At 36.2% G+C, this 14,498-nt stretch overlaps 1 protein-coding gene across 4 annotated transcripts in view; it reads right to left on the reverse strand.

Annotated features, from left to right (window-relative positions):
* The window catches only part of CBLB (Cbl proto-oncogene B), a 238,663-nt gene that overhangs the window by 26,501 nt on the left and 197,664 nt on the right, over positions 1-14,498 (reverse strand). For 3 of the 4 annotated variants that reach the window (XM_006146263.3, XM_006146264.3, XM_006146265.3), the window contains exons 14-17: positions 9,310-9,453; positions 6,288-6,385; positions 6,047-6,178; positions 2,233-2,373 (exon numbers count right to left, since the gene is read on the reverse strand). In XM_006146263.3, the coding sequence (XP_006146325.1) occupies positions 2,233-2,373; positions 6,047-6,178; positions 6,288-6,385; positions 9,310-9,453 (515 nt within the window). The remainder of the gene's footprint in view (positions 1-2,232; positions 2,374-6,046; positions 6,179-6,287; positions 6,386-9,309; positions 9,454-14,498) is intronic. The other variant, XM_006146266.3, reaches the window with a different exon arrangement.

Here is a 14,498-nt window from a genome sequence, read left to right on the forward strand (position 1 = left end):
AATATTATCTTCTAGCTCTTGGAAAGCTTGAATTCAGTTTTTTTTTTTTTCTTTTTCCTATTTTTCTAGGTTTCTTGCTATACAGCATTTGTGCTCCCCAGAGAGAGAGAGAGAGAGAGAGAGAGAGAAGGCGCAAGTGAGAAATCACCCCACTGGGGTAGATGCCATGCTGCAGTTCTTTCTCCATCCCTTTTAGACATCCATACAACTCTGCATAGTGTGATTTTTCAAGTCACTAAGTCTGCGACCTAAACCGTAACACTGGCCACATGGGAACCAGCTGCCTTAACATCCATGCTACCTGCTGTTCCCTGATCTCCTTCCTTCCTTCCTTCCTTCCTTCCTTCCTTCCTTCCTTCCTTCCTTCCTTCCTTCCTTCCTTCCTTCCTTCCTTTTCTCTCTCTCCTTCCTTCTTCCTTGCTTTATTTCTTTTTCTTTCTTTCCTTCTCTTTCTTTCTCCTTCTCTTTCTATTTCCTTCCTTCCTTTCTATCAACTTCACTTTTAAGAAAAGCCGCTGTCCTGAGGCTTCACCGACCAGGTAAGATGTGACAGTGCGCCTATGTAGCTACATATATATGAGCCTAAGCATTTATCCTTTCTGCTTGGACAGGAAGAGACTGTGACGCTTGCTCTGTGACTAGGAGCAATCAGTGAATCCCTAAGCTCCAGGAAGGCAGGAGGCATCTAAAAAGGTGGGAAACAGCAGAGGACTTGATCAATATTTACTAGCAAATAAGTAAACTACAATTTATTCTTGAAAATTAAACCAGCTTTAGAAAGTTAAAGTTGTACATTCTAAGTTCTATGTCTAGAACTTGGGTGTCTTACTAAGTTCTTCAACCTTCTAAATGCGTGAACTAGTAAGGAGCAAAATGAGAATAATTAATGTTAGCCATGACTCATAATCATCCGAGGGAAATAATAATGGTTAAGATTCTCAAGTTTTCACTGATGAAAACAGGTGCCCAAAAGACAAACCCAGCATTTTTTAATAAAGTTTTTCATTATTTATCTCATACAGAAATGAAAGGAAATCATTTTTAAAAGAAAATTTTACCCTCTATTTTACCAGAGAAAATGTGGGAGGCTACCATTCAGACTGCACGTTGGAATGTCACAAATGGGACACATTTGTACTGTTAACATAACTGAATTTTGTTTCTGGTAATTCTCACTAATGTAGCAAATGTTTATTAAGTCTTCTCATCGTTATTCCTTCTCTTCACTTTAAAGTGGCTGACTGCTTGAAAAACATGATGGGCATGTGTGCGGGCACGCCAGAAATCCCAAAGGAGGGAGAAGAGATTGTGGCAGAGCTATCCCTGATGCGAGGTACTTTCTCACTCCCCCCCAACCCCTACGCCTTGCTGTTTCTCTGCAGCAAGCACATGCTTCTCTGAGAAAAAATTTACTGTAAAAATGTTATTAGTTTTCCCTGGAAAATCACTAATTCGTAAGTAGATACACTGAGAAATTAAAAATGAAAATAATGACGAACCAATAAAATGCAGATATTTCGGGAAAGCTTATCCATTCGTGTTATAACACAATATGTACCAAAATTTTATTTTTTATAAAATTATGACTCTAAGGCACACCTCGTAAAATAAAATTAAAAGGACCAGCAGTTAGCATAATGGCTATGTCGCTGGACTCCCATGTAGTCGACTGCGGTTTGCGTCCCAGACCCGGTAGCTTAAAACTCATGCCGGGCACGTGTGCGTGCGTGCCCAAGACCCCAAGAGGAGAATGGAGGAGAAGGGACTGCGGCATGGTCATCCGCCCTGGGGGGTGATTTCTCACGTTCTGTCTCTATGTCTCTCTCTGTCTGTCTGGTGAGTGCATGCACCCTACAGCAAAAAAACCTCTCCAAAAGAAAAAAAAAAATTAAAAATGCAGTGATAATCAGGAAACCAAGAAATAAGTTTTGTCCTCATTAGTTTTAGCTCAATCTCTTAGCCCTTCGGGTTCTTAAGGATGCTGTCTGTAACATAAGGGTGTTGTTTGGGGACTGGATGATCTCAAATTCTATGACTACTCTGATATCTTTGCATTTGCTTGGCATTAAACAAATCAATTGACAAACAAACCCACTCAGTTGTTACTCTCCTGACTTGGCATGTTCTCTGCTAGGGAGGGCAAGGCTAACGAACATGAAAGTTTCTTTAATATTATGATCTTGGAAATACTTTTGCCTTCAGTGACAAGTTTTCCTTGTTTTCCCCTCCTACCTGAAGGAAGAAGGAAAAGGTCTTGTCCTGAGGATGGTCGGCTACTGGAGCCAGGAGGTTTCGAATGTTCAATGAGACTGTGCCTTGCAGGAGGTGGAGGCGGCGGGGGGGAGGGGGGGAGGGCATCAAAAGCATCTTCACCTGTAGTTAGAGAGAAGTCAGTATCAACAAGAGAGCTTCATTAATAAAAACACACAGTACTAAGCAAAGGTAACAAATGACTCTTTCTTGCTACATATAAAGAACTTCCCTGCAGGATTTATCTAGGAGTCAGTTCACCAACTTTGATAATGGAATCTAATTATTTTGTGGTAGTGTTTGGAGAGAAACATGCACACATGCAAACATTGTTCTATCTGCCAGGAGGCCTTTCCAGAAAAAAGTTTTGCAAGCTATGAAACAGCTTACGGCTCACGTATAACCATTATCATATCAGAACACTGAAACTTTGAACTAAAAATGATTATTGGTCATACGATCAAAAACAGAACTGTCGGGGCGCCAGCAGGTGGTGTGGTGGTTAAGGGCGCTGGACTCCCACATAGCTGACCATGGTTCAAGTCCTGGACCTGGAGCTGGCTTTCTCATTTTCACTTTCTCTCTCTCTGTCTGTCTCTGGTCAAATTAAAAAATAAAATAGATAAATAAATAAAAGAATTATTTAAAAAAAAAACAGAATTGTCTGTAGACCAAGACTTCACTGCCTATGAATATAAATGATCCTATGCACATATCCTTAATGTCACAGAATAGTTAAGACTATGCCATAAAGCTTATTCCACTAAATTTTAATTTATTTAAACTAATGTTACAATATTTGATTTATTGTGCAAATATAGAGTATGTAGATATCTATCTATCTATCTATCTATCTATCAGTATGTAGATATCTATCTATCTATCTATATATCTAAAGAACAGTTAGATATAGACTTCTTTTTTGGTCCCCAAAGCACGTTTTTTACCTTTTATATTACCCAGTGTTAGTAACTATAGACTATTATAGCATGCTTTTATGTCTAGTTATTTGCTCCCCTCCTACACCTTTCTATTCTACTCATATTTTCCCTTACCCAATTAATTAAAAAGAAAAGAAAATGCAATGTATGTATTTGTGTAAACTATCTCAAAAACTTTTTGAAGTAGGGATATGTAAACACCTACATATTCCAGTAATAAAATTCAAATATATTTAAGTTGAATGACTTAAACATAAAAAAGCATGTTTAATTCAAAATCATTTTTATCCTTCACTGTGCTTGCCTTGCAAAAAATTTGCAGAATATTTTCTTGAATCATCATAAATATTTTCTGCCTTAAATATTTAAAGACACAGCAGAGAAAGCTTTGCTTTCATTTCAACCTTCAGCCACCTGCCACATTATCATATTTAAATTCTTTTTCAGTCCCTAAATATCAGGCATTGTGCTAGGCACACAGGGTTTATGAAAACCACAATCATAAAGCCCTGACTTGAGGAAATCCATGACAGAAGCTTAGAAAGTTCACAAATAGGTATAATTCACAGGTAAAACGTGTCTGCTTGGGGGACCAGAAGTTAGCATAATGGCAAAGTCGCTGGACTCCCATGTATTCGACCACAGTTCACGTCTTGGACCTGGTGCCTTAAAACTCATGCTGGGTGCATGTGCATGCGTTCCCAAAATCCCGAGAGGAGAATGGAGAAGAGATTGTGGCCATCCCCCCTGGAGGGTGATTTCTCGCTTTCTGTCTCTATGTCTCTCTCTGTCTGTCTGGTGAGCACAAGCGCCCTATAACAAAAACCTCTCCAAAAAAAATAGCGTCTGCTTGGTCCCATTAGACAAATACATGCACTGGGAGAGGAAAGAGAAATGTAAACAAGTGGCATTCACTGACGTGTTGAAGAAGAGAGAAGCTTAAGATATAAGAGCCTTGATGAATCAAATCCAAGGATGGGGTATTTTTAGGAAAAGTGAAGAATATGACTAAGAATGAGATACACAAGAAGAGCTAGAGTGAGTGGAATTAAGGAGATAGGTTGAAACATGTATTTGCGTTGTCCAATAAGGAGTCACCATCCATGTATACCCATGTAAACTTAAATTAATTAAAGCTCCATTCCACAGTCTCATTTAATCATACATATAGATATAGATCCTTCACCTCACCACAGAAAACTATACTGGACAATGCCAATCTAAGTCATGAAGACATGGGTGCAGGTGCACAGAAAGAAGTGGAAGGGAAAAAAACATTGCTCACAAGGAAGTTAGGAGGCTCCTGTAATTAATGCAGGTGAGACTGAAATTTTAAACTATGGAAGACACAGGAGCAAGAGACATTACACTTGCATAAATCAAAACTCTGGTTAAGGATGTTTGTGAAACTATAGAAAGGTTCATTTCATATTTCTGGTGGTCTAATAGCCAGTTTGGAAATGCTTTGATGGGTTTAGTATCCCTTGCCCAAAATGATTGGCTCAAAAGTATTTTGGAATTTGTCTTTGTCTCACATTTTGGAACCTGAACATATACCTAACGAGATATCTTAGAATTGGGAATCAAGACTAAACATAAAATTCATTTAAATGTCATATAAACATTAGTCTGAAGGTAATGTTATACAATAGCTTGGTTTAACCTCAACCCATCACATGAAATCCACTGTGGGATTATCGTCCTTGTGGTGTCTTACTGGTACTGAAATTATTTTCATTTTTTCTATATTTTGGATTTAGAATGTTCATATTAGAGGTACTCAACCTGTAAGCAGACCCTCCATCATACAACATTATATATTATGGTGACTTCTGAGAACCTTTAAGGTGTGTAGAGATTTTGCCTTCTTTAAAAATAGGGTGAGAACTTTCCTGCCTAGAATTAATGAAATTAACAATGGTGCTGCCAGACACAGCTAGCCTCAACATTCATACACATCTGTGTGTACCTTCACATGTATACATACACACACTCAAACACATATTAGTGTATGCCTTTCTATTACAACTTGAAACAAAGTAATTGAGGGTTTTTGAATGTGTTACAACTGTAGTGATTAAGATAAAACAGAATTTATATTCTCAGTTTTCTGCACACAAATACATAATTGTCCATGGTTCAGTTAGCTTAATATAGAACTTGATCATTTCATGCCAAAAGAAAAATTTGCACTTAATAAAAATTATTGTACTTAAAGAATGTTTCAATTAGGGACCAGCAGATAGCATAATGGCTATGTCACTTGGCTCCCACATAGTCGACTGTAGTTCAAGACCTGGACCTGGTGCCTTAAACGCACATTGGGCGCGGGTGCATGCATGCCAAAGATCCTGAGAGAAGAATGAAAGAGAAGGGATTGCAGTATGGCCATCCCCCCCCAGGGGTGATTTCTCGCTTTCTGTCTTTCTATCTCTCTCTTTTTTTTCTGGTGAGTGTATACGCCCTATAGCAAAAATGTCTCAAAAAAAAAAAAAAAGTCTCAATTAACCCTTCAAATTATCACTTCAAAAGTACTAGAGCTCAAGGGCCTAAAGAAATGAACAACGCTTTCATGTGTTTTGAGACTACATTTAGTATTTAAAAAAAGGTAAAAAAGAGACAAGTTAATAAAACTCAGATTGATGACCTGCTCAGTACACCCTTACTTGAATAATCTACATGGGGTAATGGGCACATGAACTTGGGAATCATCACTACCCGGAGAACTCATTCTAAATTCCGGCAAATTCACAACCCAGTGAGTCTATGTTACACTGAACTCTGAATTCTGACAATTTGGTTATCAAGAGAAGATGCAGGGATGGTTTGCTTAAAATTTGTTTAAAGGTTTCAACCTAATGGAGGGATGAGAAGGTCATAATCAGAGGGCGTCCTGTTGAGTGAAGAACCATGCTTTGGATTGTCCCGAGTTGGAAGCCTGGCCGGTGGTAATGGCACTGGATCAGAGGCAGAATCGAAAACATCGCCTAGAGGATAACACAAAACCTCAATGTATTTTCAGTACAATGGCATGGGGTTTGCCTTTAAAATATGCCCATTAAGAAGTAGATCACAGAGCATATATTCTATACATACCCTTTAAGTATATGCCTAACTCAGGGGTGTTTGATTTCTTCATCTCTGAAGACGTACCATGTGTTCCATTCAATACACAATGACCATTATCACAAGACCTAAAGCAAAGATCAGAGGGAAAAATCATATAATTATTTTCCACTGGAAGGACATTTGGAGGGTCGTAATAACTAGCATCCTTGTTCGTATAATAAAGTTTGAAAATAAATATAACTTATTTCCTTTCCTGGAAAAAGTACCAGTAATTATATCTAGATACTCTACATTTTATTTTACAAAGAAGTAAATAACCCATGTGAGACAAATATTCTCTCTCTTGCTCCCTCTTTTTTTTTTTTTTAACCACAACCAAGAATAACAAGGGCTACAGAAGACTGATATCCAAAACACATTAGTGAAATTATCTCTATGGAAGAGTTCAATAATACTTGATCAAGTTTTTAAAGTAAAAAAGCAGGAGCCAAGGCAAAAAATAACAGTCCCTATGACTTCATTATTTGTTCACGGTATTTAACATTACATTTTTTTGTTTCTGTAATTATAAGCTTTCCTTGTAATAAAAATACACTAGAGCCCATGAAAGAAGGGAAATCATTAGAATTCCAATAATTCCCTTAAAGTTCTGACAGACATTTTCAAAGGCTGAAAGACCGTGGTACTATTTTACCACTTCCACGAGGGAAATCCTGGCACTCTGACACAGCAGGAAAATAACTTTAGCCAAGGCCTTGGGTACCTGGTAAGTATTTTCATATGGGTGTCTGTAAAAAGAAAGGGTAGTACTTACTAATGAAGTATGTTTTCTGTTGTTAGTATTAATACTTTGGAATTGCATTATGAGTCCAGAGCATATTTTGCCTTCAGCATAAAGCTATGTAACAATAGACTAACAAAGAGGTACAGAAATAGAGTTCACGTTTTACTTTTCTCTGATATACTCTGAATTCTGACCGAAAGTAAAAGTCATGCATAATGGAAGAGACAGTGGACGGTTAAGTAGATACTGTAAGAGTGCTTCATCTGAAAATCAGTTCTATACTCTCTCGTGGACACTTCTCTCTAAGGAGGGCAGAAATGGCTCATTTAAAAATAGCTGTCATGTATTGACTCTTAATAGTGTTGGTACATTTTTATACCTAAACTGAATTGAATTATTCATTTGCTCCTTTCTTTTTCCAAATATGGACAATTTACTTCTGATGTCCCTAATGGAAGAAACACATAGGGAAATGAAGCATCACACCTAGAGTGCTTTGGACAGGACATAAGATTCTTCATCCATCAGCTTTCAGAAAAAAATCAGATGAAGAATTCACTCCAATTAAGTTTAGAGATTATCAACATCTATTACTTCTCTATAAGAGTAGAAAAATGGTAATGATGGTTATAATTCAAATTTACTTACAGGATTTGGGAGTTCTGCCACCAAAAATCTCATCCAATATGATGAGACAATTAAAATTTAACATAGTAAAATTATACCTCTTATTTCTCCACCAGTGGAAAAAAATGATACTACCAAGGGGAACAAAAAAGCTCAGCCGATTTAAATGTTTAAAAATGACTTGGTATTTGTAAGAGCCAAAGGAACTGAAAATTGTAACAATTTTTTGATATTAAAAAAATGTCTCTCAGTTATTACTTTGTCTCTTCAATGATAATATTTAATCAACAGATGTCTTCAACGCCAGCACTCAGCCAACAGTGCTCTGACTTTTGCTTTGGAAAATTAAGCCCTGAGCTAGAAAGTGTTAATACTGGTTAATAATTCTGCAGAGTATTGATCATTCTAACCAGGATCACTTATTAAAGCAAGCCTTTACATAAAAATAAAGATTTGCTATTTTTTTCCAAGTATTACATTTCTTTTTTTTTACCTCAGTGAAACAATTAAACAAAAGCATTAAAACTTTTTAGTTTTTTCATCTGAAAAGAAGGGAGCACTCCACTCACAAAATGTTTGTAGTTGACTGACCTGACCTAAACACATACGCTAAGATGGCACAGACGATTGAAGTGTCCAACGGCTCTCCTATCTCTCGGTCAATCAGGAGATACTGACAGGCAGGGCCACCAGCAGTACTTGAGTCCTGTTACATACGTGCTAGCCACAGCTCTGGGCGGGTATAGGAAGGGAACTGGAGCTCAGAAAGTGAGTTTGCAAGCCGAGCTATGATTACTGAGTACCTCATATATGACAGGTTCAGAAAAAGCAACTGCGACATTAGAGTTTACTAATTTAATTGCACAAGTGCATAACCATGCTTTTACTTAAAGATAAACCAACACTTTAACGTATACCAGCCATCATTAACAATTCACATACTTCAATGAGGCTGCCACTAGAAAGGCCAAGAATATATACCCATTAAAGTGAGAAAAAACAGTAACAGAAAAATAAACGTATATTTTCTTTACATTCTTTTTTAAGGTAACTATTTAAGACAAAATAGTATTTGATTAAAAAAAAAAGTCATGAAAAACAAGCTTAGGTTTTTCTTCCACTTCTTCAAGATTTGAATAGAAGTAGAGAGCACATGAAGAAGGAAAATGAATATAAATTATATTAGTCTTCATTTCATGAAGAAAAATTCTAAAAGAGGTAGGCATAATACCTCAGTTCCTAAGCACTAATTTTTCTTCATAAGATATGTGCTTAAAACAGATAAAACACATTAAAATGGCTTACTGAAAATGCATAAATTAATCACCACAATATGTAACTAATAGCAAAATTTTAGAATATAATTAGCTTTTATGAGGTGAAGGCAACAAAATGTTCCAGTACACTTACTAGTCAATTAATTTGTTAAATGATTTCCGAATTAAGAGGAAATCTGCTTTTTTAGAATTTTTTTCTCTGAAAGTAATACACAAAGTAGTATGTACAAAGAGGAGGCCATGGTGAACAGGAAGTCAAGGATTTTTAATCCAATAAATGGGATTCCACTACTTAAAAACAAACACCCTCAGTGATAATGCTGATGCAGATGTGAGGTGATAAAAACTGCCCCAGTCTTACCGAACAGGTTTGACATTATGACAATGGGATGGTTGTGAATTCAGCGAAACAGGATGGGATGAAGGAATCTTGTATTCATCATCCTCTTCCTCTACTGTGTCTCTTGTTTTCTCTGAAACAGAATTTGCTAATGGAGCAGTACACCTACCAGAGGGAAAAAAATCCAATCTGCTTTAAGCATAATATTCAGAACAGGCAAGGCTGTGACATAGTCAAATCAAAGAAGCTACTTTGTCACTTCTGTTCATTTTTCAATTGCAGGGTAACATCAGAGGAGCTGTTCTAATACTAAATACAAATGAAAAGAACTTCCAATCTTTTGTTAAGGCTCTTGAAAGGATAAAAGAATTTTCATACGTGTAATTGTAAATGGCACCATACAAAAGTTAGTAATCTGTCAACGAGCATAAAAAGACCTTAGAGTTGTAAGAAAAATACATAAAATCCTTCAAACCAACACTATTAAAATAATAACATTTTGTAGGACCAGCAGTTAGCGTAATGGCTAGGCTGTTGGACTCCCACGTAGTCGACCACGGTTTGCGTCCCGGACCCGGTGGCTTAAAACTCACGCCAGGTGTGTGTGCATGTGTGCCCAAGATCCCAAGAGGAAAACAGAAGAGAAGGGATTGTGGTGTGGCCATCCCCGCTGGGGGGTGATTTCTCGCTTTCTGTCTCTCTGTCTCTCTCTGTCTGGCGAGCAGACACGCCTTATAGCAAAAACCTCTCCAAAAAATAAAAAATAAATAAATAACATTTTGTTCCAATTTAACTTAAGTGAGTAAAAAAGGTTGTTAAAAATATATGTATGGTACATTTATATATTAATGGAGTCTTTAGAGAAAGGTCAAACTTTGTGTCTCTTATGAATACCACTGATAATTGAAAAAATATCCAGTTTAATTCAATGAAACTTAACTCTCCTATCAAATTATAATTTAAATTGTTAGACTTCCCCCTGCCAGCAAAGGAGAGCTAAAATTAAATAACTTGAAGCAGATTATAAAAAAAATTTACAAGGAGATTTCAAAAATGTCATGGCAGAATAGAAATAAAGTTCAAGTTAATTTTGGCTTGAAAAGTTTTGAAATTCAGATTTTTATTATTATACATTGTTCATGACTTTTTTGGGGGTCACCACAATTGTTTAATCTTTGAAGTAAAATACATTATTACAATAATAGTTATTATTATTTTAAAATTTGCTAGAGCGGTGTTTGCAGTTGCTGGAGAGAGACAAAGACAGAGAGAAAGTGAGAAAGCACTCCTGTGGGGATGTTCATGCAGCAATCTCCTCCACTTCTCCTCTCTGGGTTCTGGGCATGCCTGTACACATGGCTAGCATGTTTCTTTAACCCACCAGGATCAGTACTCGAATTTTCCTGTTGGCCCTGTGGGATGCAGCTGCCTTAACCACCATGCTGCTGGATGGCCCCGAAATATATCATTATTATTAATTTTGCTTAATTTGCTAGCAGGAGCTTGCCAGAGATGGGGCGAGAGGGAGTGTAAAAGCATTTCTCATGGAGGACACCCAGGCAGCAATCTTTCGCCTTTGCTTCTCCTTTTGGGATTTTTGGGCACACAGATGCATCCAGCACATTTTCAAGACTCGAGGTCCAGGACTTGAACTGCACAGTCAGCCATGTTAGATCCAGCCATCTTAATCACCATGACACTGGATGGTCCAATACATTATTTTAATTGCTTAAATCTGCTGGCTAAATTAAAGAGATTTAAAATAAAATAATCCCGTAATATAAAAAAATACAAGTATTTTACTTATCAATGAAGGTAAATAAAAATAAATTGTAATTAACAATCAAAAAAAGAAAAAGAAAAGAAAAGAAAAGAAAAAAAAACCCTACTGTTTTTCACAGTTGTTGCTACTGGAGCTCAAGCTAACGTTTGCTAGTGATAATGGAAAAATGCTATGGCAGAAACATGTAAACCTAAGCTGTCCAACTTTTGGACAACCAACTGTTAGTGTGAGACATATGAGGTACATATCTACCCAAATCTTCTTATTAATCAGCATGAAACTCATGAGAAATTTGTTTCATTAAAAAAAAAAAAAATCTAAGTGACTGCAATTTTGAAACACCTTCTGTAGAGGGAGCAAGAGGCCTTTGGTATATAAAGCCATCAAGCCTGAAATAAGTTTTCATTTCAACTTCTTTTCATCAGTAAGAATGGAAGCAACTTCAGGGCTCTTCTTTGCGCCCATTGCAAGACAACATTTGGAAAATCTGAAAGATTTTCAGGCTTCAACTATATATCTAGATTTCTAGAAAGTGCAAAAACCAAAGAACAATCTCTTAAGATTTTTCAGAAGTGCCTTTTTACCTGTCTTTTGAAGAGATTTTCAATACCTATCTTTGCATTCTTATTTTTGTGAGTGACCTCATAATTCAAATGACGGTTTATAGCAAGCTTCAAGCACAGTGATGTGATGACAGAAACCTGATATAACTGCCTGGAGCCCAAACTAAAAACTCTATTAACAAGCGAAGGGTTAAATCTAGAGGACAGTTCATCTTGCAAGATTTACTTTCTAGTTGAAGGCTGGAGTACAAAATGGTGATCTACTGGCTATGCTGGGATTTGATAAGAATGGGTATTTAAAACATCATTCTTCCATATATTATTATAAACATAAGGCGTCTAAAATTTAGCTAACTCAAGGACCAAAATGAATTCTATCACCAAATGAAACAAGAACTAGATTCAGCCCTTCAGCACCTTAATATATTTTGATTCAAAATGAATCATTTCTTTCTCTGCAACCAAGTGCATACTGTATAAAAGAAGAAAGATTTTGACCAATATTCAACATCCACCCAATGTGAGAAATATTCTTATATCTGCCTATACTTCCAAAGATTTAAGAGTTTTTAAATAAGTACTTCAATATGAGTCGAGAATGGACAACTTTTGAAATCATGTTTCATGACTAATTCTGTATTTCCCCTTCAACGATTGAGAATTTCACTTTGGTAAATTTCCTCCAACTCTTGATTTACTGCAAATCGTCAGATTTAGTTCCAAATAAAAAACAAAGCTCTAATATTTTATGCAATCATAAGTGCTTACTGCTACAACTTATTAATTATAGATTTATGTTAGCTTAAATGGATTTCAGTGAATTATGTTTGTAAGTTTAAAAAACAGAAAAATTTTCAAGTGGTATTCTAATCTAAATATGAAAAAAATGCTTACGGGTTCATTTATCACCATTTTAATTAAGTTGTAAACATTCAGATTATGATGCTCACAGTTTTAAATGTGAACTTCTTATATCCATATGAAATTCTTAGATTAAAACTAAGCCAATTTGGGGCCAGAGGGTAACACAGCAATAAAATCCAACGCTCAGTGAGGCAATCCCACACGGGAAGGTTCACAGTTCAATTCTTTAAAAAACAAAAAATTACTTATTACAATATTATTTTTAAATTTACATTGAATCACTATACATCTTTACAGTGTACAAGATGGCTTTTCCCAGCCAGCATAAACACAGTGTATGTTAGTCAAGTCAACCATGTTACCATATACATTATCATCAGCAGATAATGAGTAATTTCTCATTTTTGTGTCTATTAAATGTGTTGTTTGTTTTGTCCCTGATTCCCTCCCTCCCACCATCTCCCTGGTTCAATTCTGCAGACCTTCCTGAAGATGCCAAGCACACTCCTGGCCGTGATCTGGTGCTGCCTGAAGGCTGGGGATAGATCGAGGCACAGTGAGTGGCCTTGCCGAAGTGTGCACACATACCCACGCTCTCTCTGTCCCTCTTGTTCATAGAGGAAATAAATAACTTTTAAAAGTTAAGCCAACTTATAAGAGTATCATTCCAGAGTATCTTATTTATATTACATAAATTTTTATTTAAACTGATTTTATCAAGTTCCAAAAATTTTTTTTAAAAAGTTTCTATTAAAAAAAAGAAAACTAATAGAGGAAGGTACAAAAACATGAATATAAAATATATAAAATACCAAAGACAAATATAAATTCATATAAATAATTATACTATTTGTCATTACACATGGGCTTTTTTTTTCTTTCTACAAATTCATTTAAAAAGCAGGTTCAATTTTACTTGCTACCAAGTAAGTGGTAAAGTAATTAGATTCAGAATTAGTCACTATCTATAGATGTATACATTACTTTTGGCCATAGACAAATTTTGTAGTTTCTGGGATATGTAACAATTTTCAGTCATTGACAACTTAAGGGATATTTTTAAGCTGCCAGAGAAATAAAGTCAGACAAACTGTACTCGACTGGTTGCAAGTTAAAGCTGACAAATAAACATTCGTCCCACCACTGCCACCCCTGACTTCCTTCCCTTTATATCATCATACTTTCACAGAATGTTCTGCACGGTGGCTGTCATTCCTGAGTTAATACGCCGCTACTGCACAGGGACATGCACTCTCAAAGATGCACAGCCAGCTTCCCTAAACCGTGCATCTTGTGAAATTCACTGCACGTTAGTTATTTGAACCTTTGGTGAGAAATACATTCACTTTTCATATGGGCATGCTTAAAACAAACCGAGGAACAGGTGACTTTTCAGGCCAGCATGGAGACAGGGTATTTTTAAATGCTGTACTTAATAGTGGCATTTACATTTTACAACCAAAGGTCCACAAATACATTCCTTTAGAGCATTCCACATTTCTGTTGTAAGATGGCATATAATCACAAATGTGACCTTTCAAGTATCCCATTGACTTTAACCCAAGTTAAAGTTTTGCCAAGTTACTTCATTTGAGCAATTTCTGGCACCTTGATTACTCCATCAACTTTCCCAGAAAAAAGGAAATTAGAAACATCTGTCTTTGTAGTCTATGTATCACACTCCTATGATACTGTTTCACAAATTCAATACTTCTCTTTGAACTCCAATTACTCTTTTCTATGATGTGTATTTAGTTTATGTTCATCCATTGGCATCAGTTTTTCTATAGATTTATCTATGTCTCTCTTCTATTTCATGTATTGTCTTGTATTGTAAAATTATTTAAGGCTAGACCTTGAATCAACCAATGCCTGACACAGTATGTAGAGTTGGGCTCTTACAAGCTTCTAGACATGGTAGTGTATAGTTGGGCACTTAAAGCTTCTAGACAAAAATAATGAACAGATATTAAAGAAATAAATGGCCAAACTGGTAAGGG

The sequence above is a fragment of the Tupaia chinensis genome, unplaced genomic scaffold (genome assembly GCF_000334495.1).
Source record: "Tupaia chinensis unplaced genomic scaffold, TupChi_1.0 Scaffold000174_1, whole genome shotgun sequence".
In the NCBI taxonomy this organism is placed as follows: Eukaryota; Metazoa; Chordata; class Mammalia; order Scandentia; family Tupaiidae; genus Tupaia; species Tupaia belangeri.